The 26,571-nt window shown below is 39.2% G+C and overlaps 1 protein-coding gene across 2 annotated transcripts; it reads right to left on the bottom strand.

Annotated features, from left to right (window-relative positions):
• Nucleotides 1–18,170: 18,170 nt before the first annotated feature.
• Nucleotides 18,171–26,236, bottom strand: LOC129653900 (apolipoprotein R-like). Of its 2 annotated transcripts, XM_055583560.1 has the most exons (4): nucleotides 25,962–26,236; nucleotides 20,765–20,935; nucleotides 19,806–19,981; nucleotides 18,174–19,246 (listed from the first exon to the last, which is right to left on the bottom strand). In XM_055583560.1, the coding sequence occupies exons 1-4, from the start codon at nucleotides 26,044–26,046 to the stop codon at nucleotides 19,091–19,093; spliced, it is 588 nt and encodes a 195-aa protein (XP_055439535.1). In that variant the 5' UTR covers nucleotides 26,047–26,236; the 3' UTR covers nucleotides 18,174–19,090. The 2 variants fall into 2 exon arrangements, with proteins under 2 accessions (XP_055439536.1, XP_055439535.1); XM_055583561.1 differs by lacking the exon at nucleotides 20,765–20,935 and having other exon boundaries at nucleotides 18,171–19,246.
• Between the last annotated feature and the right edge of the window lie 335 nt (nucleotides 26,237–26,571).

Genomic DNA, 26,571 nt, shown 5'->3' with positions numbered 1-26,571 from the left:
TTCTTTAAACAAATTAAATAGAGCTCATTTACAACTTAACCTCAACAATATTATCCAAGGATGAAGTCACATACTGAGACATACATATATCCAGACAGATACAATGAGAGATCTAGCTTCATTTCCTAAACTTAGTCATGAATCAGATATCACAGTATAAAATTCACTAGTTTATAAGATCAAGCTTGCCTTTACTAACTGTATATATAGCGAGAAGCATTTGGGGAACCAGTTTTTAAGACTTTTAACTAAATCAACTTTCTCTGAGATTTAAACAAAATGGTGACCACACAATGTTATCCCATTTCACAAGACAGAATAGCCATCTCAAATCACTACAGAGAACACAAAGTATAAAACACAGGCCAGGCAGTCCTAATCAGATACTCCCTTAAATACAAGATTACAGTCTCTCAGAAAACCTCCTATGGAGCCACAGAACTTCAGATGCTGTATTTACAGAGTAAATGGAAATATCTCAGGACTTCAGTGATTGCAAATGGAGCAAAGGAGGCCAGGTTGAAAGAAGAGAAGGAAGGAGGTGGGGAGGGAGGAAAACAGGGTGGGCTTACAGACGTCTCTTGCCACGTGCAGATGCCCAGGCGTTACGGGACTTTTCCCTAGGCTTCCAGGAAGGAGGGACTAGAACTCAGCCCTACTAGTATCCAGAAGAGACCAGAACCAGAATTTGAGCTCTCTGTCAACACGAGGTGATCCGCCTTGAACCCTCAGCTCAGGCTGAGACTCTTTAACCAGGTTCCTGAGTCTAAAACCAGGGGACAAGAAAAACCAGTAGGATAGGGGAGGTTAAGAAGAAGAAACAGAGAGGGAAGGAGAAGAGAGGTCAAATAAACTCTTTTCTTCCTTGCCTAGTAGGGGCATTCTGGTCAGTCCATTTCAGGAGTCCAAATTGTGGCCACAGGGTTTGGTTCATCAGTGGGCAAGCTGGTTCCTGAGTACCCTGAGTGGTCAAGATGTCAATCACAGCAAAGAAGAGTCCCCACCAGAGTTGACAAGCAGAGATTTATTGGGAAGCGGAACTTGGGCAGAGAGCAGGAGGGTAAGCGAAGCCAGAAGGATTGCTCTGCCACATGGTTCAGTCTCAGATTTTTATGGTGATGGGATTAGTTTCCCAGTTGTCTCTGGTCAATCATTCTGACTCAGTGCCCTTCCTGGTGGTACACACATTGTTCAGCCAAATGGATTTCAGCGAGGAGGATTCTGGGAGGTTGGTAAGACAGGTGGCATCTCCTTTCGACCCTTCCCAAATTCTTCTGGTTGGTGGCATCTTTTTGGTTCCGTGTTCCTTACTAGTAACTGTTGCTACTGCTAAGTCACTTCAGTCATGTCCGACTCTGTGTGACCCCATAGACGGCAGCCACCAGGCTCCCCCATCCCTGGGATTCTCCAGGCAAGAACACTGGAGTGGGTAGCCATTTCCTTCTCCAATGCAGGAAAGTGAAAAGTGAAAGTGAAGTCGCTCAGTCATGTCTGACTCTTCGCGACCCCATGGACTGCAGCCTACCAGGCTCCTCCATCCATGGGATTTTCCAGGCAAGAGTACTGGAGTGGGGTGCCATTGCCTTCTCCTTACTAGTAACACCTGTCCTAAAAGAATGCATGCCAATGTTTACTATGGTGCTGGCCAGGGTGGGCAGTTTCAGTCAATGTTTCCCATAACAACTTCACTAAAATAAACTCAGGTATGACAGAAAGGGGCTTGTTATGAATAATGGCAACCATTTCACCTTTATGGCTCAGTGGCCATTTCAGGAACTAAGGGCAACAGACCAAATATTATAGCAAAAGATTCTCCCATTGCTCTTATCACTAAGAAAATTCCAAAGGTTTGGGGAGTTGTGACCCAAGAACTGTAGCCAAAGATCAAAATATATACTTGCTATAAGTCATAATAATGCAATCATGTCATATACTAGAGCAGGAGTGATACTAATATGTATTTTTCTACAGAGCTGTTCATCACAAGGCTTTATGCAATAATTTTGATTTTTAAAATATTGCACTATAATGTTACTTGTCTTGATTATCAAGTTGTTGATGCTGCCTTAAGTTTTATGCCAAAGATGGGTGCTTCATTTGCCTCACCTTGGCCCCAGCCCAAACCTTCAGGTGCTGCAAGAACAGAAGTAATTGAAAGTTATTTTGGACTCACCACAGTGGCATTCTGCATATGCACAAGTTCAGTTCAGTTCAGTTCAATAACTCAGTTATATCCGAATCTTTGCAACCCCATGGACTGCAGCGTGCCAGTCTCCCCTGTCCATCACCAACTCCCGGAGATTGATCAAACTCATGTTCATCCAGTCGGTGGTGCCATCCAACCATCTCATCTTCAGTCCCCTTCTCCTACCTTCAATTTTTCCCAGCATCAGGGTCTTTTCCAATGAGTCAGTTCTAAGCATCAGGTGGCCAAAGTATTGGAGCTTCAGCTTTAGCATCAGTCAGTCTGTGAATATTCAAGATTGATTTCCTTTAGCATTGACTGGTTTGATCTCCTTGCAGTCCAAGGAACTCTCAAGAGTCTTCTCCAACACCACAGTTCAAAAGCATTAGTTCTTCAAGGTTCAGCTTTCTTTATCATCCAACTCTCATATCCATACATGACTATTGGAAAAATGATAGCTTTGACTAGATGGAATGTCTAGATGTCTAGATGGAAAGTAATGTCTCTGTTTCTTAATAGGCAGTCTAGGTTGGTCATAGCTTTTTTTCCAAGGAACAAGAATCTTTTAATTTCATGGCGGCAGTCACCATCTACAGAGATTTTGGAGCCCCCCAAAATAAAGTCTGTCACTATTTCCATTGCTCCCCCATCTGTTTGCCATGAAGTGATGGGACCAGATGCTATAATTTTAATTTTTTGAATGTTGAGTTTTAAGCCAGCTTTTTCACTCTCCTCTTTCACTTTCATCAAGAGACTCTTTAGTTCTTCACTTTCTGCCATAAGGGAGGTGTCATCTGTGTATCTGAGAGTATTGATATTTCTTCCTGCAGTCTTGATTCCAGCTTTTGCTTCATCCAGCCCAGCATTTTGCGTGATGTACTCTGCATATAAGTTAAATAAACAGGTTAAGAGTATACAGCTTTGACGTACTCCTTTCCCAATTTGGAACCAGTCCGTTGTTCCATGTCTCGTTCTAACTGTTGCTTCTTGGCCTGAACCCAGATTTCTCAGGATGCAGGTAAGGTGGCCTGGTACTCCCATCTCTTGAAGAATTTTCCAGTTTGTCATGATCCACACAGTCAAAGTCTTTGTCATAGTCAATACAGCAAAAGTAGATGTTTTCCTGGAACTCTCTTGCTTTTTCTGTGATCCAACAGGTGGCAATTTGATCTGTGGTTCCTCTGCTTTTGGATCTACAGTGACCTGCTGCAGGGTCAGAAGGACTGAATACGACAGGGGGTGCACAAGTCCTTTTGAAGAGGTTGTCATTACCTTCGTTACCCCTACCATAGTTTGGCCTCAGTCTAAACAACAGGGAGGGAACACAGCCCCGCCCTTCAACAGAAAATTGGACTAAGATTTACTGAGCATGCCCCCCACCCCTCCCACACATCAGAACAAGACCCAGTTTCCCCCACAGTCAGTCTCTCCCATCAGGAAGCTTCCATAAGCCTCTTATCCTTATTCATCAGAAGGCAGACAGAGTGAAAACCACAATCACAAAAAACTAACCAAACTGATCACATGGACCACAGCCTTGTCTAACTCAATGAAACTATGAGTCACGCCCTGTACGGCCACCCAAGATGGACAGGTCATAGTGGAGAGTTCTGACAGAAGGTGGTCCACTGGAGAAATGCAAACCACTTCAGTATTCTGCCTTGAGAAGCCCATGAACAGTATGAAAAGACAAAAATATAGGACACTGAAAGATGAACTCCCCAGGTCAGTAAGTATGCTACTGGAGAAGAGTGCAGAAATAACTCCGGAAAGAATGAGGATACAGAGCGAAAGCAAAAACAGTGCCCAGTTTTGGATGTGACTGGTGATGGAAGTAAAGTCTGATGCTATAAAGAACAATATTGCATAGGAACCTGGAATCTTAGGTCCATGAACCAATGTAAATTGGAAGTGATCAAACACGAAATGGCAAGAGTGAACATCGACATTTTAGGAATCAGTGAACTAAAATGGCCTGGAATGGGTGAATTTAATTCAGATCTGCTACTGTGGGCAAGAATCCCTTAGAAAAAATAGAGTCGCTCTCATAGTCAACAAAAGAGTCTGAAATGCAGTACTTGGGTGCATCTCAAAAATGGCAGAATGATCTCTGTTCATTTCCAAGGCAAACCATTCTGTATCACAGTAATCCTAGTCTATGCCCCAACCACTAATGCCAAAGAAGCTGAAGCTGAATGGCTCTATGAAAACCTACAAGACCTTCTTGAACTAACACCCAAAAAAGATGTCCATTTCATCACAGGGGACTGGATGCAAAAGTAGGAAGTCAAGAGATAACCTGGAGTAACAGGCAAGTTTCCTTGGAGTACAAAATGAAGCAGTTCAAAGGCTAACAGTTTTGCCAGGAGAACACACTGGTCATAGCAAACACCCTCTTCCAAAAACACAAGAGATGACTCAATACGTGGACATCACCAGATGGTCAATACCAAAATCAGATTGATTACATTCTTTGCAGCTGAAGATGGAGAAGCTCTATACAGTCAGCAAAAACAAGACTGGGAGCTGACTGTGGCTCAGATCATGAACTCCTTATTGTTGTAAAATTCAGACTTAAATTTAAGAAAGTTAGGAAAACCACTAGACCATTCAGGTATGACCTAAATCAAATCCCTTATGATTACACAGTGGAAGTGACAAATAGATTCAAGGGATTAGATCTGATAGACAGAGTGCCTGAAGTATACCACTTTGTAAAGTGCATCTCTAAGGGAACATCAAACATACATTTTGTGCTAATGTCAAATGGACAAGTATTAAAGAATAATATTTGAACAAGTGGAGATGAATACTTACTATCAGTATCACAAAACACATTTGGGTGCTGCAGAAAAATATTAGACTTTTTATCCAAATCAATTTAATAATTATTTCAAATGTATTATGAATACTTAATAGTCAATTTTTTTAATTTGATATTCTCATGCAGGAATAAGAATTTATCAGCACTCTGCCTGCTACTCAGTTGCTCCTATGGTTACTGAACTGCCTCATAATGATACTTTATAGGTCTTCACTTTCAACTGACATCAGAAGAAGAGCAAGATATTTGGGGGCTTCTTTATTTTTCCTTAACAATTTCTTCTCCCCTTCATATGTCTTATAATAAGTGATTATATTCAGATTGATGATGCTATACCATGAATGTTATATGTGATTTGAAAGTTTTCTTTTTTTGTCACATTTGAAATGACCAGTGTTGACATTCTCCCCTCTATTCTGCTTTGGTGAGTCCCTTTTAAGACTTGCTCTTAATTTTTTTTTAATTTAATTTTATTTTTAAACTTTACAATATTGTATTAGTTTTGCCAAACATCGAAATGAATCCACCACAGGTATACCCGTGCTCCCCATCCTGAACCCTCCTCCCTCCTCCCTCCCCATACCCTCCCTCTGGGTCATCCCAGTGCACCAGCCCCAAGCATCCAGTATCGTGCATCGAACCTGAACTGGCGACTCATTTCATACATGATATTATACATATTTCAATGCCATTCTCCCAAATCGCCCCACCTTCTCCCTCTCCCACAGAGTCCATAAGACTGATCTATACATAAGTGTCTCTTTTGCTGTCTCGTACACAGGGTTATTGTTACCATCTTTCTAAATTCCATATATATGCGTTAGTATACTGTATTGGTGTTTTTCTTTCTGGCTTACTTCACTCTGTATAATAGGTTCCAGTTTCATCCACCTCATTAGAACTGATTCAAATGTATTCTTTTTAATGGCTGAGTAATATTCCATTGTGTATATGTACCACAGCTTTCTTATCCATTCATCTGCTGATGGGCATCTAGGTTGCTTCCATGTCCTTGCTATTATAAACAGTGCTGTGATGAACATTGGGGTACACGTGTCTCTTTCCCTTCTGGTTTCCTCAGTGTGTATGCCCAGCAGTGGGATTGCTGCATCAGAAATAGTGATCAATGGAACAAAATAGAAAGCCCAGAGATAAATCCATGCACATATGGACACCTTATCTTTGACAAAGGAGGCAAGAATATACAATGGATTAAAGACAATCTCTTTAACAAGTGGTGCTGGGAAAACTGGTCAACCACTTGTAAAAGAATGAAACTAGAACACTTGCTAACACCATACACAAAAATAAACTCAGAATGGGTTACAGATCTCAACGTAAGACCAGAAACTATAAAACTCCTAGAGGAGAACATAGGCAAAACACTCTCGGACATACATCACAGCAGGATCCTCTACAACCCACCTCCCAGAATATTGGAAATAAAAGCAAAAATAAACAAATGGGACCTAATTAACCTTAAAAGCTTCTGCACAACAAAGGAAACTATTAGCAAGGTGAAAAGGCAGCCTTCAGAATGGGAGAAAATAATAGCAAATGAAGCAACTGACAAACAACTAATCTCAAAAATATACAAGCAACTCCTACAGCTCAACTCCAGAAAAATCAAATCCAGACCCAATCAAAAAATGGGCCAAAGAACTAAATAGACATTTCTCCAAAGAAGACATACAGATGGCTAACAAACACATGAAAAGATGCTCAACATCACTCATTATCAGAGAAATGCAAATCAAAACCACTATGAGGTACCATTTCACGCCAGTCAGAATGGCTGCGATCCAAAAGTCTACAAGCAATAAATGCTGGAGAGGGTGTGGAGAAAGGGAACCCTCTTACACTGTTGGTGGGACTGCAAACTAGTACAGCCACTATGGAGAACAGTGTGGAGATTCCTTAAAAAACTGGAAATAGACTTGCTCTTAAAAAGCAGTGGCCTAAATGAAGTAAAATAATTCAATTCAGCTCTTAAAGGTCATTTTGTTTAATATAGGTGCCACTATATCAAGCAATTTTATAAAAATGATCACTTTGATACAATTTGTTATTCTGCCTTATATAATTATTTAATGTATGAGATGTTTGTTGGATGAAAAATTATGTTTTCCCTAAAGTTATCTATATAATATATTCTCAATATTTATATATTAACTATCAAACTAGTTCTCTACTTATTTAAACGTTAAAAAAGTTAATATAAAATTAATAGCTTTATTGTGCATTGAACCTGGACTGGCTGGTACACTAGGACGACCCAGAGGGATGGTACGGGGAGGGAGGAGGGAGGAGGGTTCAGGATGGGGAACATGTGTATTCCTGTGGCGGATTCATGTTGATATATGGTAAAACCAATACAATATTGTAAAGTTAAAAAAATAAAATAAAATTTAAAAAATTAATAGCTTTAACAATTAGTAATCATAGAGTGTATTTGTGATAATGCCTAAATGGTCTATATATATATATATATATATATATATATATATATATATATATATATTTCCTTCAACTGACTGATAGAATCTTAGTGTAAAGCACATAAGAAGACTTTTCACCCTGAGTTACATCTAGGATATTTACCTATACCTAAATAGATGGGGAAACAATGGAAACAGTGTCAGACTTTATTTTTCTGGGCTCCAAAATCACTGCAGATGGTGACTACAACCATAAAATTAAAAGACACTTACTCCTTGGAAGGAAATTTATGACCAACCTAGATAGCATATTCAAAAGCAGAGACATTACTTTGCCAACAAAGGTCTGTCTAGTCAAGGCTATGGTTTTTCCAGTGGTCATGGATGGATGTGAGAGTTGGACTGTGAAGCAGGCTGAGCGCCGAAGAATTGATGCTTTTGAACTGAGTTGTTGGGGAAGACTCTTGAGAGTCCCTTGGACTGCAAGGAGATCCAACCAGTCCATTCTGAAGGAGATCAGCCCTGGGTGTTCTTTGGAAGGAATGATGCTGAAGCTGAAACTCCAGTACTTTGGCCACCTCATGTGAAGAGTTGACTCATTGGAAAAGACTCTGATGGTGGGAGGGATTGGGGGCAGGAGAAGAAGGGGATGACAGAGGATGAGATGGCTGGATGGCATCACCGACTCAATGGATGTGAGTTTGAGTGAACTCCGGGAGATGGTGATGGACAGGGAGGCCTGGCGTGCTGCGATTCATGGGGTCACAAAGACTCGGACACGACTAATCGACTGAACTGAACCGAAGAAAGAATATTTGGTAGTAACTATAAATCTGAATGATAGTCTTTTTAGATATTACCACCACTGCTGCTCTGATTAGATGTGATTAGATATGGCTTTCACAGATGCCAGAAATTACATTGCAAGGGTTTTCAGCTATTTGGCCTTTCACATGACAAAGCTAAAAAGCAAATTGTGGCCAAGTACTGAGGCTACTCGGTGCATTTCTGGTAGCATTTAATGGTGTACATTAAAATGGTATTCTAGTTGGAGAGAGAGTTGTTCTGTTGTGAAATCCAATGTGATAGTTTCCTGGGACACAGGGGCAGTGGTAGGTGCGTGCATTTCTGGCCTGGGTGCATGTGTCTCAAGTGGTGGTGAATTGAAGGTGGTGAACTGTAGGTACATCATCAGAGACACACTTGGCCTCACTCAGCACTTTGGAAATGTACCCTAATCACTTGGATCATCCCTATACGTTCTAGGCAAGCAATTATTTAGATATGGCTTACAATGATCCTCTTTACTTTGGCAGGAAAAAAAAAAAGCAATAATAACATTAGCTAAGATGCCCTGGTTAGGCATACCCCCAAAGAGTGTTCAGAACTGTTCTGTAATCTTTAGCAGTAGGAATATTAGGTTCCACATGTTAGTCACTCAGTCGTGTCCAATTTGAGACCCCATGGACTGTAGCCCACCAGGCCCCACCATCCATGGGCTTTCTTAGGCAAGAATACTAGAGTGGGTTGCCATTCCCTTCTCCAGGGGATCTTCCTGATCTAGGGATCAAATCCAGGCCTCCCACATTGCAGGCAGATTCTTAACCACCTGAGCCACCAGGGAAGCCCTACATGGATGGCCACTAATTTCTTCCACCTTCCCCACCAGGCTAGACACTCTGGTGTCTAGCCATCTCTTCTAATGCCAAAATGCCATCACTTCTAATCATACCAAGAACCCATACTCTTCATAAAAGATAGAAATTTCCTAGTATGGCTTATAATGACTATAAATAACTCTCATACAAATTCTGAAATCTGGAATAAGGGCAGCCCTGGGAGTGTTGGGAGAGCCGTGAAAAGAAGAACCTGTGAGGGAGGGAAAGCATCTCTAGCAGAACCTCTATTAATTGGCCCTCAAGGATTGCTACCTCTAATCCTCTCTTGGTAGCCCATGTGAATACACTGTGACCACAAACTAGGCCTAGTAAATGGCATGATAAAGGAAACAGATTTACCACAAAATCTCTGAGTGCTCCTCTTTTGGAGGACGTGGAGCAGCGATCAGTCAGGCCAGTGATGAAATTTCATGTCCCAGGAGGCAGGAGCTAAGGTAGAGAGCACCAATCTTCAGGGGACCAGGGATTTCATTATTAGAGACCACATAGTGATTTGAGTGACAATCCCTTGTAGCTCAGTCGGTAGAGTCTGCCGGCAAGGCAGGAGACCCAGGTTCAGTTTCTGGGTCAGGAAGATCCCCTGGAGAAGGAAATAGCAACCCACTCCAATATTCTTGCCTGGAGAATCCCGTGGAGAGAGGAGCTGGCAGGCTACAGCCTATGGGGCCACAAGAGTCAGACATGACTGAGCCACTAAGCGTACAACACACACACAAGTAGCAGTATGACCAGGGGACTCAAAAATACTTAAATTATGCCTCATCAAATATGCCTCACTTTTCCTGCCATCACTTTATCTCCAGCTCTGCTCCCTTACCCTGACTCCCAGATTGGGAGATATAAGGTCAAGAAATAACCCCAGTGAGGGCTTGGCCTCTCAGTTCCTCAGGCTCTGTATCTGCACTAACATTCTCCTCAGTCAGTGACATTCAGCACCCTCTCCAGTGGCCATCCTAGACTTGGTCATCACCCAGAACCTTTTTATTCACCTGAATAAAAAATTCAGATAACACCATTCTGTGACTGCAATTTTCCATCTTTCCTGTTTGTTCATTCTGAATAACCTGCTATTGAGACCTTTTTCTCCCAACATCATCAACCCCTCTTCAGACTGAGAGTCAGCGGCACACATTTTAATCTTTTATTGCTATCTTAAACTTTGCCACTTTGTCCTTTCATCACTCCCATCCAATGAAATCCAAACCTTAAATGAATCAGGGCTCAGCTGTTCATGCCAACAGAGCTCTGGGAAAAACCAAAAACATAAAATCAAGCAGACTAGTACCGCTATAAATTTATGACACCAATTTCACCCAGGCCTTCAACACTAACCCCCTGATAATTCTCTATTCCATGAGGCTGGTTTTATATTTTCTAGAACATTTTTAATCCTTCTCTACCTTGCTTGGCATTCAGACCTCCCTACTCCTCCCTATCTTTGAGGAGGTGTGCTTACTTCTTCAGTGGGAAAACAGAAGCGATAATAAAGGATGCCTCATTCAAGCAGCTGCTGCTGCTGCTACTGCTGCTAAGTCGCTTCAGTCCTGTCCGACTCTATGTGACCCCATAGACGGTAGCCCACCAGACCCCCCGTCCCTGGGATTCTCCAGGCAAGAACACTGGAGTGGGTTGCCATTTCCTTCTCCAATGCATGAAAGTGAAAAGTGAAAGTGAAGTCGCTCAGTCATGTCCGACCCTTAGCGACCCCATGGACTGCAGGGGTCGGACTGGAGCCTACTAGGCTCCTCCGTCCATGAGAGTTTCCAGGCAAGAGTACTGGAGTGGGTTGCCATTTCCTTCTCCACATTCAAGCAGTAATCCCACCCATTCTTCCCTTCTTCCCCACATAAAACTAAGATGTCCATTCTCCTATCTGAGGTCATTTTCTCCAGCTGAGCTCTGAACCTTTTCCTTGTTGCTTTCCCAAGAAACTCGGGCTACTCTTCCACCTCTGTCTATTACGGCAATTTATCCCTTTAACCTGATGTCCTGCTTCAGTCACCGCCTTCTCTGTCTTTACTTTCTTTAGCAACTGAATGTAACTTTTGCTGGTCTTCAAATTATACTTTTATTACTATTATTAAGTATAAAATTATGATTATTGTTATATGTTATATATAACTATGCTCACATTACATAAATACAAAATGTCAAATAAATCCTTTCCCTTCCTCAGTTCAGTTCAGTTCAGTCACTCAGTCGTGTCTGACTCTTTGCGACCCCATGAATCGCAGCATGCCAGGCCTCCCTGTCCATCACCATCTCCCAGAGTTCATTCAGACTCATGTCCATCGAGTCAGTGATGCCATCCAGCCATCTCATCCTCTGTCGTCCCCTTCTCCTCCTGCCCCCAATCCCTCCCAGCATCAGAGTTTTTCCAATGAGTCAACGCTTCGCATGAGGTGGCCAAAGTACTGGAGTTTCAGCTTTAGCATCATTCCTTCCAAAGAAATCCCAGGGCTTATGTCCTTCAGAATGGACTGATTGGATCTCCTTGCAGTCCAAGGGACTCTCAAGAGTCTTCTCCAACACCACAGTTCAAAAGCATCAATTCTTCGGCACTCAGCTTTCTTCACAGTCCAACTCTCGCATCCATACACGATCAGTGGAAAAAACATAGCCTTGACTAGACGGACCTTTGTCTTCCTAACCATCTCCCAAATACAAACCCCAGAGATAATCACTATAAGATTGTGTATATATGTTTGTTATATATAGAGATGTATAAGAATTTCTTATATAAATGGAATTGTATGATACATGCTGTCCTGCAACTTGCTCTTTTCATTTTTTCCATTTTAGATATCTTTCTGAATTAGTGCATATAAGTACACCTCATTCTTTTTAATGTATGTGTTAATTGCTCAGTCGTATCTGACTCTTTGCGACCCTATGGACTGTAGCCCACTAGTCTCGTCTGTCCTGGGATTTTCCAGGCAAAGATACCAGAGTGGGCTGCCATTCCCTCTTCCAGGGGAACTTCCCAACCCAGGGATCACACCCAGGTCTCCTAGATTGCAGGCAGACTCTTTACTGTCTAAACCATCAGAGCTGCATTTAATTTTCATGGTTTTTAAACATTCACTGCTCCATTCCTCAGTTCCTAGGACAGTATCTGGCAAGTAGCAGGCACTCTATGAATATGAATATGGACTTCCCTGCTGGCTCAGATGGTAAAGCATCTGCCTACAATGTGGGAGACCCAGGTTTGATCCCTGGGCCGGGAAGATCCCCTGGAGAAGGAAATGGCAACTCACTCCAGTACTCTTGCCTGGAAAATCCCATGGATGGAGGATCCTGGTAGGCTACAGTCCATGGCATCACAAAGAGTCGGACATGACTGAGTGACTTCACTTTCACTTTTTACTTTATGAATATTTAATGAATAAGTGAATGAACAAACCATACTGTTTATGAGTGAGTATACTACATTTGAAAGCAGTGCTTTATTGATTTACATTTGGATTATCTTCAGTTTATTGCTTTTGCAGATAAACTTAGCCTGAACAGCAGTTCATACCCTTCCTGTTGCATCTTCTTGTCCATATATCTTCCTGGCTCCACTTGACTGTGTACCTCCATCTACTTTTGCAAAAATAGTTTCTGTTTCATGTATGACCAGCAAAGAAATTGCTTTTAATTGGCATGAACAAGAAACCCAACAAGAATGAGCATATGTGATGAATAGGATTTGCTGGAAATTTCTCTAATCTTACTAAGGTGTGGTTCACCAATGATTCTGATTCTTCTTTCAGACACAGAGTGGGATAACTCTTTGTTCTCTTTTAAAGGTCCCTTAAAGTGACTTGCTTCTGCCAGCTGCAGTCCTAAGGAGCCAGCACAATTGTTTTGTTCTTCCATTCACAGTATAGGCTTCCTTTGCGTGGGTCCCAGAACAGAGCTGCCCCTGCCAACACAGTATGGGTATGCAATGATAGCAAGAAATAAATCTTGCTTGTAAAGCCCTTGAAATTTAGGGATTGTTTGCTATGGAAACCAACCTAGCTCCTCCCAACTTCCCTGTGGTCCAGGGAAGACCCACATCAAGTTCTTGCAGCTGCTTCTTTTTTATAAAGAACTTTTTCAATTGAATTGTAAATAACGTATAATATTTTATTAGTCTCACATGTGTAACATAGAGATTTAATATTTTACACATGATGAAATAATCAGTAAGACCAGTTACATCCATCATCATAACAGTTAATATTAATGACCACATTCCCTATATATCTATCTCATCCCCATGACATATTTATCTTACAGATGGACGTTTGTACCTTTTAATTCCCTTCAACTATTTCATCCATCCCCCAACCCCCTCCTCTCTGGCAACAAACTTGTTTGTTCTCTGCATTTTGAGTCTGTTTCTGTTTTGTTTTGTTTGTTAATTTGTCTTGTTATTTAGATTCTACATATAAATGAAATCATATGGTGTTTGTTTTCCTCTGTCTGACTTACTTCACTTAGTCTAACACCCTGCAGATCCATTCATATTGCTGCAATGGAAATTTTTCATTCTTTTCATTCTCTATGTATACATATCATATCTTCTCTATCCATTCATCTATGGATGAATACTTCGGTTGACTCTATATCTTGGCTATTGTAAATAATGCTTCAATTTGAATATTGGGGTGCATATAACTTTTTCTAATTAATCTGTTTTTAATTTTATTTGGATAAACACCCAGAAGTAAAATTGCTGAATCATATGGTCATTCTATTTTTAAATTTTCAAGCGACTTTCACACTGTTTTTCATGACAGCACTAATTTACATTCCAACCACAGTGTACAAGTGCTCCCTTTCCCCACATCTTTGCCAATGCTTCTTTCTTGTCTTTCTGAAATAGCCCTTCTATGTACAGATGGCTAATAAACACATGAAAAGATGCTCAATATCACTCATTATCAGAGAAATGAAAATCAAAACCACAGTGAGGTACCATCTCACGCCAGTCAGAATGGCTGCTGTCCAAAAGTCTACAAACAATAAATGCTGGAGAGAGTGCAGAGAAAAGGGTTAGGGACTCTTACACTGTTGGTGGGAATGCAAACTAGTACAGCCACTATGGAGAACAGTGTGGAGATTCCTTAAAAGACTGGAAATAGAACAGCCATATGACCCAGCAATCCCACTGCTGGGCATATACATCGAGGAAACCAGAATTGAAAGAGACACATGTACCCCAATGTTCATCGCAGCACTGTTTACAATAGCCAGGACATGGAAGCAATATAGGTGCCCATCGGCAGACGAATGGATAAGAAAGCTGTGGTACACAATAGAATATTACTCAGCTATTAAAAAGAACACATTTGAATCAGTTCTAATGAGGCGGATGAAACTAGAGTCTATTACACAGAGTGAAGTAAGTCAGAAATAAAAACACCAATGCAGTATATTAACGCATATATATGGAATTTAGAAAGATAGTAACGATGACCCTATATGTGGGACAGCAAAAGAGACACAGATGTAAAGAACAGACTTTTGGACTCTGCGGGAGAAGATGAGGGTGGGATGATTTGAGAGAATAGCATTGAAACATGTACGTTATCATATGTGAAATAGATCGCCAGTCCAGGTTCGATGCATGAGACAGGGTGCTCAGGGCTGGTGCACTGGGATGACCCTGAGGGATGGGATGGGGAGGAGAGATGAGAGGGGTGTTCAGGATGGGGAACACATATACACCTGTGGCTGATTCATGTCAATGTATGGCAAAGCCCACTAGAATACTGTAAAGTAACTAGCCTCCAATTAAAATAAATTAATTAATTTAAAAAATAAAACAGCCTTTCTGACAGATGTGTGTGAGGTGGTAGCTCATTGTGGTTTTGATTTGCATTTCCCTGATCATTAGTTACGTTGAGCATACTTTCATGTTGGTCATGTGTATGTCTTCTTTGGAAAGAACATCTATTCAAGTTGTCTACTTTGTTCTGTTTTGTTGAAATTGAGTTTTATGACTAGTTTATATATTTTAGATATAAACCCCTAGTCAAATATATCATTTGCAAATATATTTTCACCTTTTCATTTTGTTGGTGGTTTACTTTTCTATGAAAAGCTTTTTAGCTTGATGTAGTCCCATTTGTTCATTTTTTATTTTGTTTTCCTTGCCTAAGAAGACATATACAAAAAATTATCGCTAAGACTGATGTCAAAGAGTTATTGCCTATGTTTTTCTAGGAATTTTATGGCTTTTGGTCTTACATTTCAGTCTTTAATCCATTTTGAGCTTATTTTGGTACATAATATAAGAAAATTATATAGATTCATTCTTTAGCATGTAGCTCTTCAGTTTTCCAGCACTGTTTATTAAAGAGACTGTCTTTTCCCCATTGTATATTCTTGCCTCCTTTGTTGTAGATTAATTGATCATATGAACATGGTTTTATTTCTGTATTCTAGTTTGTACCACTGATTCATGGGTCTGTTTTTGTGCCAAAATCATACTATTTTGATTACTGTAAATCTATAGTATAGTTCCAAGCCTGAAAGTATGATATCTCCAGTTGTATTATTCTTTCACAAGATTTCTTTGGCTATTCTGGGTCTTTTGTAGCTCCATACAAATTTTCAAATAACTTGCTCTTGTCCTATATTTTGTTAAGGATTGCAGTGAGTCTGTAGATTGTTTTGAATAGTATGCACATTTTAAGGATATTGATTCTTCTAATCCATGGGCACAATATACCTTTCCATTTATTTGTGTTGTCTTTCATTTCTTTCCTCAAGTCTTACAGGTTTAGGTTTTTCATCTCCTTGGGTAAATTTATTCCTAGGCTGCACAGTTTCTAAAGGTATCATGTTGGATTCCTGATTCATTTCTTCCCCCAAGACCGGGCTGGGCACTCTGGGTCCCTTCTGATGACCCGTGCTTCAGATACGTAACCTTTGTCAATACAGTAAACATCCTCTCTGGCTGACTTTTTCTGATAGCAATTTTCTCTATCCATGGCTACCTTGCTCCAAAGAATTATTTGTTTTTAAACAAATGTACTACATGATTTTCTCTCAGATAAACTGGAAGAAGACAAAATATAATTGTTATTTTGAGATATATCCTTATCGCCCTCAGCACCCTCACCCTGAACAGCTGTTTTTCCAGGGCATTGCCTGTAGCGTCTCTGTAAGCCTTCCTGTTTCCTGCTTCCTTGCTGGGCCTGATTCATTAGGACCATGGAGAAGTCTGCACTGCCACTCATGGCATTTCTCTCGCACCGTTACAGAGAACAGCTCTTGGTATCAGATGGTCTGTAGCAGCATTAGGAGAACAAGCCTCTGTTACACTTACTTTCCATCTGCACTCAAGTCAGGGTTTACTCTCATGTGTTGGAAAGAATGCTTTGGGTGAACACCTCAGTCTCTTCCTCCAAGGTTTCTGCCATTTTGCCTTTACCACAAAAGCCAGACCAATGTCCACCTCAACAAAATAACAAAAAAGGAGTTATCTCATGTTTAAAAATCTAAATCAGTCCTTTGTAAGCTAAATTTGTCCCATGTATAATAAGCCCTGCCTGCAAGATGCTTGGTGTGGATAACTTGACATGACCACCAAAAACTTTAATCCTTTCTGTGGCATAGTTTTACAAACTGCAAGCAAATTAAAAGAGCTTTTTGACTGGCTTTTGCTTCAAAACAGTCCCAAAATGTAGTTACCTAAAGCAACTACTTATAAACAAGGATTCTTCTGGGAAGTCTTTCTGATATGGTTCAAGCACAGCTTGTCTCAGTTAGCCTAGCTTAGGTGCCTGTAGTCAGTCGGCGAGTTGACTGGAGACTGGCTAGTTCCCATGGCCTCACATATCTGCTATCAGCTGAGACAAAGAAGGGGCATATATCTTTCATCAGCCAGCAAGATAGCCTAGACTTATTCACATGATGGTGGACATAGGATTTCAAGAGCAGCAACAAGGGGAACCCTAATGCACAAAGTGATTTGCAAGGTTCTGCTTATATCATATTTGTTACTTTTGTCCCATTGGCCAAAGCAAATGACAAAGTAGCCCAAACTCAAAGGATGAAGAAAGCTTCTACCTCAAATTGGAGGGGTTCTTAAAGATGTAGATACAAGGACAGGAAGCATCTGTGGCCATTTTTTGCCATAGGCCAAAAAAAGGGCAGTCTCCAACCCAGGCCTCAGGCTTCCTTTTCAAAGCCTCAGGCTTCCTCAGGCTTTCCTTCCTTTCTATCCACTCAGTGTACTCATTCCACTCCCACGGGACCCTTCGGAAGCCTGGGACATGTCCTATACCATCTCTAGTTCCCCAAATCCACACTAGTGTCTATAGCACAAAGCGCCATTCTGTATGGCTTGGGATAAAAGACTATCATTTTCGTAAACAACTATATAAATGGTTTCCAAATCAGGAACTCAATAGTTAAAGTTTGAGTAGCATACCATTACTATGTGAATTTTTAAGAGCTGCCGTAATTAGCATATTGAGTTCTTTTAATTTCAATTACTCCTTAACTTCAAGTACTAGCATTTCTATAATGTTGCATAATTTACCCATAGAGAAACATCCTCATGTCTTGTACCTGGCACTTCATTCTCTGCACTTTTCTTCTTTACAGCTTCCAGATTGCAAGGTATACTAATACTTGTTAACATACACATTGTGGAAAATCTGGAATCGCTTTGTATAATACAGTTATTAGCCACATATGGTTACTGAGTATTTCAGTAGCCATATGGCTAGTTAAAATTTAGATGTGCTTTAATTTAAATATATCTATACTTAAATACAGTGTGTGTATATATATATATTTAAATATATATATATACTTATTATACTGCATATATATAATTATATATATACACTTATATATACTGCATTTAAGTATATATATATATATATACTTATATATATATATACTGCATTTTTAGCATTTAGTATGAAGAAAAGAATGTTAAATACAATGCTAATAACTTTCACATTGATTACATATCAAAATGACTCTATTTTGAAAATTTGGGTTAAATAAAATATATTATTGAAATTAATTTCAAATATTTATTTTTACTTTTTAAATGTAGCTACTGAAATTTATACATTTTGGCTCTCAGAATTTATTCTAGAAATTTACAGAAAAATAAAAGATAATGGGTTATATTAATATCAACCAAATTATGTTCAAATATATTTGAGAACAAAAAAACATTCTGAAAGATAAAGAAGTTTATTACATAATAAAAAAGGGTCAGTTATCAAGAAGATACAAATTCTAAACATTTATGCCCCTAATAATAGTACTTTAAAGTATAGGAAGCAAAAACTAAAAGCTACAGGAAATAATAGACAAACCTACAAAGAGAATTTTGATACCCCTTCTTCCAATCATTGATAGAACAAATAGACTGAAAATCAACCAGGATAGAGAAGACTGGAACCATATTAGCAACCAACTTTACCTAATTGACATTTATAGGGAGTACCACTCAGCAGCAAAACACACAGTCTTTACAAGAATACATGGAATATTGAGCAAGTGCCACATTCTAAGCCATAAAACATGTATCAATAGAATTGATAAATCCAAGGCAGACTGGTCAGGAAGCAAAAAGAGAGAAGATATGAATTATCAGCATCAGGAATAAGCATCACTATAGATCCTACAGCTAATCAAAGAATAAGAAAGTCACAACTGTAGAAGTTAGTAAGGTAAAAAATACTGTATTTTTTTAATTTATTTATTTTAATTAGAGGCTAATTACGTTACAATATTGTATTGGTTTTGCCATACATCAACATGAATCTGCCACGGGTGTACACATGTTCCCAATCCTGAACCCCCTCCCACCTCCCTCCCCATACCATCCCTCTGGGTCATCCCAGTGCACCAGCCCCAAGCATCCTGTATTTTGTGTGAGTGTGGCGAGAACTCTCCTGCACAGTGAAGCATACTGATACTGCAACTTCTTTCCTGAGAATGTATCCAAGAGAAAGCCTCAAGCAATTTCCAATTTGCGTTTTTCTTGCTCCAGTTTTTCAATCTCCAGAGACAATTTATGTAACTCCAGGACCACCTTTGCTTCCATGGCATTTGGGTGACACTGTAGGAGTTTTTGGCCTTTCAAGACTGCCTCACAAACTTCAGCAGATACCTGAAAGAGGAAACAAAAAGAATGATTTCAGAAAGTTTCCTCATCCTTGTAAAGGGTGAGCTTCTTCAGGAAGTCTTATGACATAAGGAAGACTGAAAAATGAAGAACAACCCCAGGACCAATGATGGGTAGGAAACTCCAGAAAAATATTTTGTATCCTAGAAAAATATTTTCCTGAGAGCTCAGTCTGTGTTTGTTCTCAAATAATAATCAGCATCAGTGCCAAACACAGAGGAAGTATAAGCAGGAAGGAAATCTCCCCAAAAAACAACTAGCACATCAGTTCTGCTGACCAACCAGAAATGGAGCAAAACCACATAATTTATTGGAGGAAATACCAAAGACTAGATATCTGGTCAATAAGACTCTTTTGTTCACACACCTGAGATGACCCACTGTAAGGTGGAAAGAGCCAATAGACACCTTGTAAATTCACCCCCCCCAACTGAAATAGACCTTTAAGACATATTATTTCTTTTTCTATTTTATGAACCATCCCATTTTCCTTTAATTAATTTTGAGGTGTCATATGACATAAAATTCATTGGCTGTTACTCACCTTCTCACACTTGGGCACATCCGGACTCCAAGATTTGTTCTCTGAGCAAAAGATGTTCTGGGAACCAACCATCCTATAGCCAGGGTCACACCTGGCAGTGACAGTTTCAGAGCTGACATATTGATCCTTCTCCACAGACAGCTTTCCATTTGATATTTCTGGTTTTGGGCATAGAGCTGTAATCAAGACACATTTTCTTAGCATTGTGAACATCTCAGATACAACACATTTTAACACTAATAATATCATTTAAAAAGGATAAAAATATTGCTGAATTCTACCTTTCTTTTCTACGCTACTGATACACTACTACTACTACTACCAATACTGGCAAGTATTTATGGAGCTCTGGCTGGAATCACCTGTGTGCAAACACAATATATACATCATTTAAAGTAAGCTTTCAGCAACTCTGTGAGGGAGGCCCTATGGTTATCTCCACCTTAGACATGAGGCAACTGAGACACAGGGAAGTTAAACGCCTTGCCCCACATCACATAATTGCAGCGGCAGAGCAAAAGTGAGAGCCTAGGGGCTGTTCTGAGCTGTTAACTTCTGCCCTATGGGACCTGTCTTCTTGCCTCAGTTTCATCTTGTGTAAAAAAAAAAAAAAAAATAGCACCAGTAACTCAGCTCCTGGAGTTATTATGAGTGAAATGATTTAAATAACCTTTAGCAACATTTTCCTTATTCTGCCATAATAGCCACTTAACCCAATAAGGAGGTCAACCCTATCAGTCAACTCTCCCATGAAAGGTTCTGGCCTCTATAAGAATTTGAGGTGCCATTTATTGGATATGTGGGAATTAAACCACAGTGGACCTCACTCAGGCTCAAGCACATGCTCATGACAACTTTACCTCTGGCTGGGAGGACGCATTCTCTCAGAGTCACTTCTGAATTACTCCATAGTAGCTCTATCTCTTAGTGCTATTCTGCCTCCAGAGAACCTAGATTACCTTTACACTGAGGAGCCGGTGGTGACCAGCTGAAAAATCTGCAGGAGATTCTAGCCTCTCCAACAAGAGTATATCCTTCCTGACATTCATACTCAACCACATCAGTTCCCCATGTTTGTTTTTGAATATACGTAAAGTGTCCATGTTTAACTTCAGGTGGTGGAATACAACCTTCAATGGTGAAAGAGAGAGAAGAGGTTTTTGTTGTTGTTGTTGTTTAAACAAAGCAGCACATTAAACAAAGCAGCATTCAACTAAAGTGATCGATTGAAAGACTTTTATCCTTCCCAATAAATTTCATTGCCCATAAGATAATTGGAATTATTCACAAAGAAGAAATGTGGTGGTGCTGGTTTAGTCACTAAGTCGTGTCCAACTCTTGTGACTTCACGGACTGTAGCCTGCCAGGCTTCTCTGTCCATGGGATTCTCCAGGCAAGAATACTGAGTGGGTTTCCATTTCCTTCTCCAGGGGATCTTCCCAACCCAAGGATCGAACCCGGGTCTCCAGCATTGCAGGCAGATTCTTTACCAACTGAGCTATGAAGGAAGCACCAAAGAAGGACTGTGCTCCTCTATTACCATGTGGCTGGAAATTAAGGAAAGGAGGTATGTATAAGGGTATCTGAGGGAAAGAGAACTGATCCTCACCTTGTATACAACTGTTTTTTTCAATAAGTTTAGCCAAATATGAGTATAAGCATTTACCTTAAAATGTCCGGCAGTACTTGAAGCATTTAACAAATATTAACTCATTTAATTCTCCCAAACAACCCTATGAGGTAGGCATTATTATTATTATTTTCATTTCATAGATGAGGAAACACAGAGAAGTACAGTAACTTTCCCAAGGTCACACAAGGGAGGGACTGAGTCAGTGCAGTTCTGCTCCACGCAGACCATGGTCTTGGCAATACACTGCCCTCAGCAGAGAGAATGGGCTACTTGAGGACAGTGGAAGACTTTCAGTAATTAAAGCTTAGAGTCAGTTTGTTTTTTTTTTTAACTAAAGTTACTAAAGAAACATTTGTGATCAAGAGACATTGTTCTGTGAAAACTTGTAGGGACTGTGCAAATCCAGAATACCTTACCACTTCCGTACCCATCAATCCCAAGAGTGTTCTGTGTTTTTGCATCTTTTATAGAAGAGAATATTAGAAAATGCTTTCTGAAATTACTTCAATAATGAAATAAGAATTAATCCATACAAAGACATTATATCAAATTTCACAAAGCCTTGGAGGATTTAGTTAATAATTTTAAAATATTGGCAAATACACATAATTTTAAGAAACAGACGTTAGGTTTATCAGGACTTGGAAAGCTTTCATAATTTTGCGTCTTCCATAAATAAAAGATTAAAGTCATAGAGTATACCTGGGTTCAGTGAATTTTCTAGAGCACCTCACAGAAATCAGAGAAATATTTAACTTACCAGATTTATTGTAAAAGGATATAACTCAGGAACAGCCATACGGAAGAGATGCAAGGGGCAAAGTGTGTGAAAGGGGCACAGAGCTTCCATTCCATCTCCAGAAATGCCAGTTTTCCTGCACCTGTACGTATTCACCAACCAGAAGCTCTCTAAGTCCCATCTTTTGGGGGTTTTATGGAGGCTTTATCACATAGGCATGGCTAATAAAAACATTGGTCATTAGCAATCGATTCAACCTCCAACCCCTGCCTCCTCACCAGAGGCAGAGGGTAAGACTGATAATTCCAACCCTCTAATCATGATTAGCAGCCACTGTCCATCTTTGGGCTTACTCATGGTTCAGCAGTCAAGAATCCACTTGCTATGCCGGAGACACAGGAGACATGGGATCCCTGGGTCGGGAAGATCCCCTGGAGGAGAGCATGGCAACCCACTCCAGTATTCTTGCCTGGAGAAACCCAGGTAAAGAGGAGCCTTGCGAGCTACAGTCCAAAGAGTCAAACATGACTGAAGCGACTTGAGCACCCTTCTTTAGTTGGGGTTCCGAAGTTAGTTCATTAGACACTTTCTCATCATCTTTACTTAGGATATTATCAGAGTTTTGGGAGCTGTGAGCCAGGAACCTTGGACAAAGTCCAAATACACATTTTCTGAATGACCAAATGACCAAAAAAAATATTTTTTTTCTTTCAAATCACATTATCACATTTGTGAGTGCACCTGACCAACTCTGGCACACAACAATCTTTGGTTTCTCTGAACTACATTTCTTGTTAGCAATAACAGGTGTATCTGTCTATGTCCTAAGCACCATGTTAAGCACTTCACTTACAACATTTCATTTAATTTTAAAAAACAAAAACATAAAACCTTACTTGAGTGTCATTGTCATCCTCATTTACAGATGAAGGAACAGACTAATCTAATCAATAAACTATAAATAGAAAGACTAAGTAAATAAATCACACAATGAGTGAAGTACAAGTCTTCAAATCTGTTAAAGACATTCTATTTTCTGTCTCACTGGTTTGGCAGTTATGTTGTGGGGTATGTGTGTGTGCATATCTGTGCTGACAGATAGATAAGTAGATGGACAGATCTTTATTCTCCTTTTGCATCTTGAGGGCAGGGAGCACATTTCATAACTCTCCACACCACAGACACTTAGAATGTTCCTCTGAAAGGGGCAGTTCCCAAACAGATATTTGTGAGAAGGTGATGTTACCTATACAGGAAGTCTAGAGCTCAAGTATAGCCCTTCCTGAGGCTCACGTGAAATAAATTTTTAGTAACACAATAGACATAAGATTGTTGCACTAAACTCCATGGAGAATATTAAGGGGCACATTGGAGCCTCATTAAAATAGTGAGGATGGCATATAAATAGTTAAGTCAAAATAGCAGGCGGAGTATGGTATTTGTCAAAAGAAAGCAGAAAATATGTAGTATAAGAAGAGGGAGAGAAATCCCATGCATTAAATATGCCAGGAAAATGCCTCCTAGGGGCAGGACTTGGTATTGGATAGTTAGCTGCATTGATGAGGCATTTTATATTGAGGGGAATTATGTTAGCAAGAATGAGAGGGAGCAAATCACATGGGAATATTTATGGTTGGTTAATAGGCTAGTTTGACTAGAGAATCACATAGGGGAGAAGTGTGAGAGGTAGGCTATGAAACTGGGATCAGATTATGACAGGTTTTAAACAATAGGCTGGGTTAAAGGCATAATTCCATAAACAATGGAAGAATTAAGGAAATGAAAAAGAAGGAATTTATTCAAAAGATAAATTAATAGCTCACAAGACTTCTTGACCAATGATACATGGCCTTTATTTACTGACTTACCCAGTGGAAATAGAAATTCAAAGATGAACGTGGAAGGTTGGTAGAATAAATACACCACACACACACACACACACACACACACATATACACAAAAGAGAACCTATTACTTGCTAAATAAGTTAAAAAATCATCAGGCCCAATTCCTAACCAAACACTTGAAGAAGTTTATAATCCTATATTGACTTTTTTAGCCTTCTCTCAATTATTTTCATCTTTTTGCAGAAGAAGCCTCCAAAATAATGATACCACCATATCCTCTTTAGAAATTAAATTAGACAAAATAAAAATCATATAAGAAAAAGAAAATGATCTATACATTAAAAGAAACTCAAGAGGCATATGAATCGATTGTGATGTGTAGACCTTACTTGGATTCTAATTTGAATAAATAAAGTTACAAAAACATTTATAAATAAGACAATCAGGAAAATTTGAAACCTAGATACTTGATATTATGTAATTATGACAATTTTACATATGATAATGGTTTGTCATAGCTTTTAAGAAAGAATGTCTATCTTTTAGAGATACATGCTAAAATATTCAGAAGTAATATCCAAGATTTCCTTCTAAATAACTTAGACTGAGAAAAATGGATGTGGATATGGTTAAAACAAGAATGGTCATGAGTTGATAATTGTTGAATCTGAGTAATAAGTATTTGAAGCTTTGTACATATTTTAAGTTATCAATAGGAAAAAAAGAAATCACATTTTCTGATTTAAAAAATCACCTTTAATGCACAGATTTCATTTATATAAAACACAACTAAATGCTCTAGTCACATTTCTCCATAGAGTCCTACAGGTATTATCAAATCTTCTCAAATGCTGATTAATTTATAAACATTACCAAACTGCAAAAATTAAACTTTACATATATAAAATGTCATTTACAGAGAGCTTTTTTACATATAACTTATGACTTAAGATTCTAGTACATTTTCTCAGAATTAGTGGTAACAGTTACAATATCAATTTTGCTTAAGAGAAAGTAATAACACACCAATGCATTAGAAACAAAAATTATCTCTGAGTGTAATAAACTAATTGAAAAATTAAGAAATTACAAGCATTTGTGAGTTCATATTTATGTATCATTATGAAAGTAATGTTATTTGCAGTTTACAGTTTATTCTTTTTTTTAACTGAAATGTAATTGAACTCAACATTATGTTCAATCTAGGTGTACAACACATTTATTTACCTTATAAAATGCATGTTCTATTGCTCAGTCATGTCCAACTCTTTGTCACTCCATGGACTGTAGTTCACTAGGATCCTCTGTCCATGAGATTTCCCAGGCAAGAATACTGGAGTAGGTTGCCATTTCCTTCTCCAGGGGATCTTCCCGACCCAGGGATGGAACCTGCATCTTCTGCACTGCAGGTAGATTCTTAACCATCTGAACCACCAGGGAAGCCCTTTATAAATGCTCACCATGATAATCTAGTTACTATCTGTCATCATACAAGGCTATTACAATACTGTTGACCATGTCCCCATGCTGTTCATTTCATTCCCACAATTCATTATCTGTTTACTAGAGCAGACCCCCAGGAATTCATACAAAATAGCTGTTTCTCTAATAATGATAATAATATAAATATAAAAGTACTAAAAAACATTTTGAAAATATTTGGGAATTCAGTTGTTCCATTAATAAAATAGAAGTTAATAAACAATTTATTATAACATTGGTAAAGCAATTTGCTAACTGAAATTGTCATTAGTAAAACAAGTTATTATACCTCCTACAAAGTAATATAAAACATTTCAATTTGATCATACTTTTAAAATTCCTAATATGGAATGAATATATTTGCAATTGATTGGTTTAACTACCTTCTTGCCATTAATTGAATACTTTTCTAATTGCTTTTCTGGGACCTGAGAATCCGCAACGATTTTACTCACCTTGTAAGCCTTCAGGGCAGAGGAGCACGGTCAGAATCCCAAGGAGGTACAGAACTGGGGACTTTCTCCCTGACACAGGCTTCATGGTAAGTGTTGACAATTGTGACCAACAGAGGCTCAAAGATCACAGGTTGCACCTGAAACTATCTGGAAGGAGGAGAGGGAACTAGCAGCAGCACTCTCCAAATGAGTTCAGCTGCACAATAGTCAGCAAAATCCCAGCGTAAAAAAAAAATACAGGTCAAAACTCTGAACTGAGAGCTTCTTCCTCCTCAGTTAGGAAGAAACTGAGTGGAACAGGGCAGAATTAGGACTTTTGCAATCAACTGAGTCAAAGGGCACTAGAAACCTCAATGTTATCATCAAGATCTGATGCCACGAGCAAGTGGGACTTTTGAGAGTATTTAAAACTCTGAGAGTATTTAGAAACCGTAACCCCAATCTTTTTGTGTGTGTGTGCTAGGACTGGAAATTGCTGTTTTGAAATGTAAATGATTAATTTCTGAGTGACAAGATAAACAGGGATTTTTTTTTTTTTAAAAAAAGCACTTTGGTTCAGAGTGGAAGTCTCCACAACTCTCAAAACAAAACTTGAGTTAGCTCAAGCTGA

The sequence above is a fragment of the Bubalus kerabau genome, chromosome 5 (assembly GCF_029407905.1).
Source record: "Bubalus kerabau isolate K-KA32 ecotype Philippines breed swamp buffalo chromosome 5, PCC_UOA_SB_1v2, whole genome shotgun sequence".
NCBI lineage: Eukaryota > Metazoa > Chordata > Mammalia > Artiodactyla > Bovidae > Bubalus > Bubalus kerabau.
This window is presented reverse-complemented; position numbering and strand designations above follow the sequence as displayed.

Excerpts from the sequence above, each read along its gene's own strand:
- LOC129653900 (XM_055583560.1), bottom strand. The coding sequence starts at position 26,046 with ATGAAGCCTGTGTCAGGGAGAAAGTCCCCAGTTCTGTACCTCCTTGGG. Across the intron at positions 20,936-25,961 it reads CTGCCCTGAAGGCTTACAAG|GTTGTATTCCACCACCTGAA; the intron begins GTGAGTAAAATC and ends TCACCATTGAAG. Across the intron at positions 19,982-20,764 it reads ACCGGCTCCTCAGTGTAAAG|CTCTATGCCCAAAACCAGAA; the intron begins GTAATCTAGGTT and ends TCTTGATTACAG.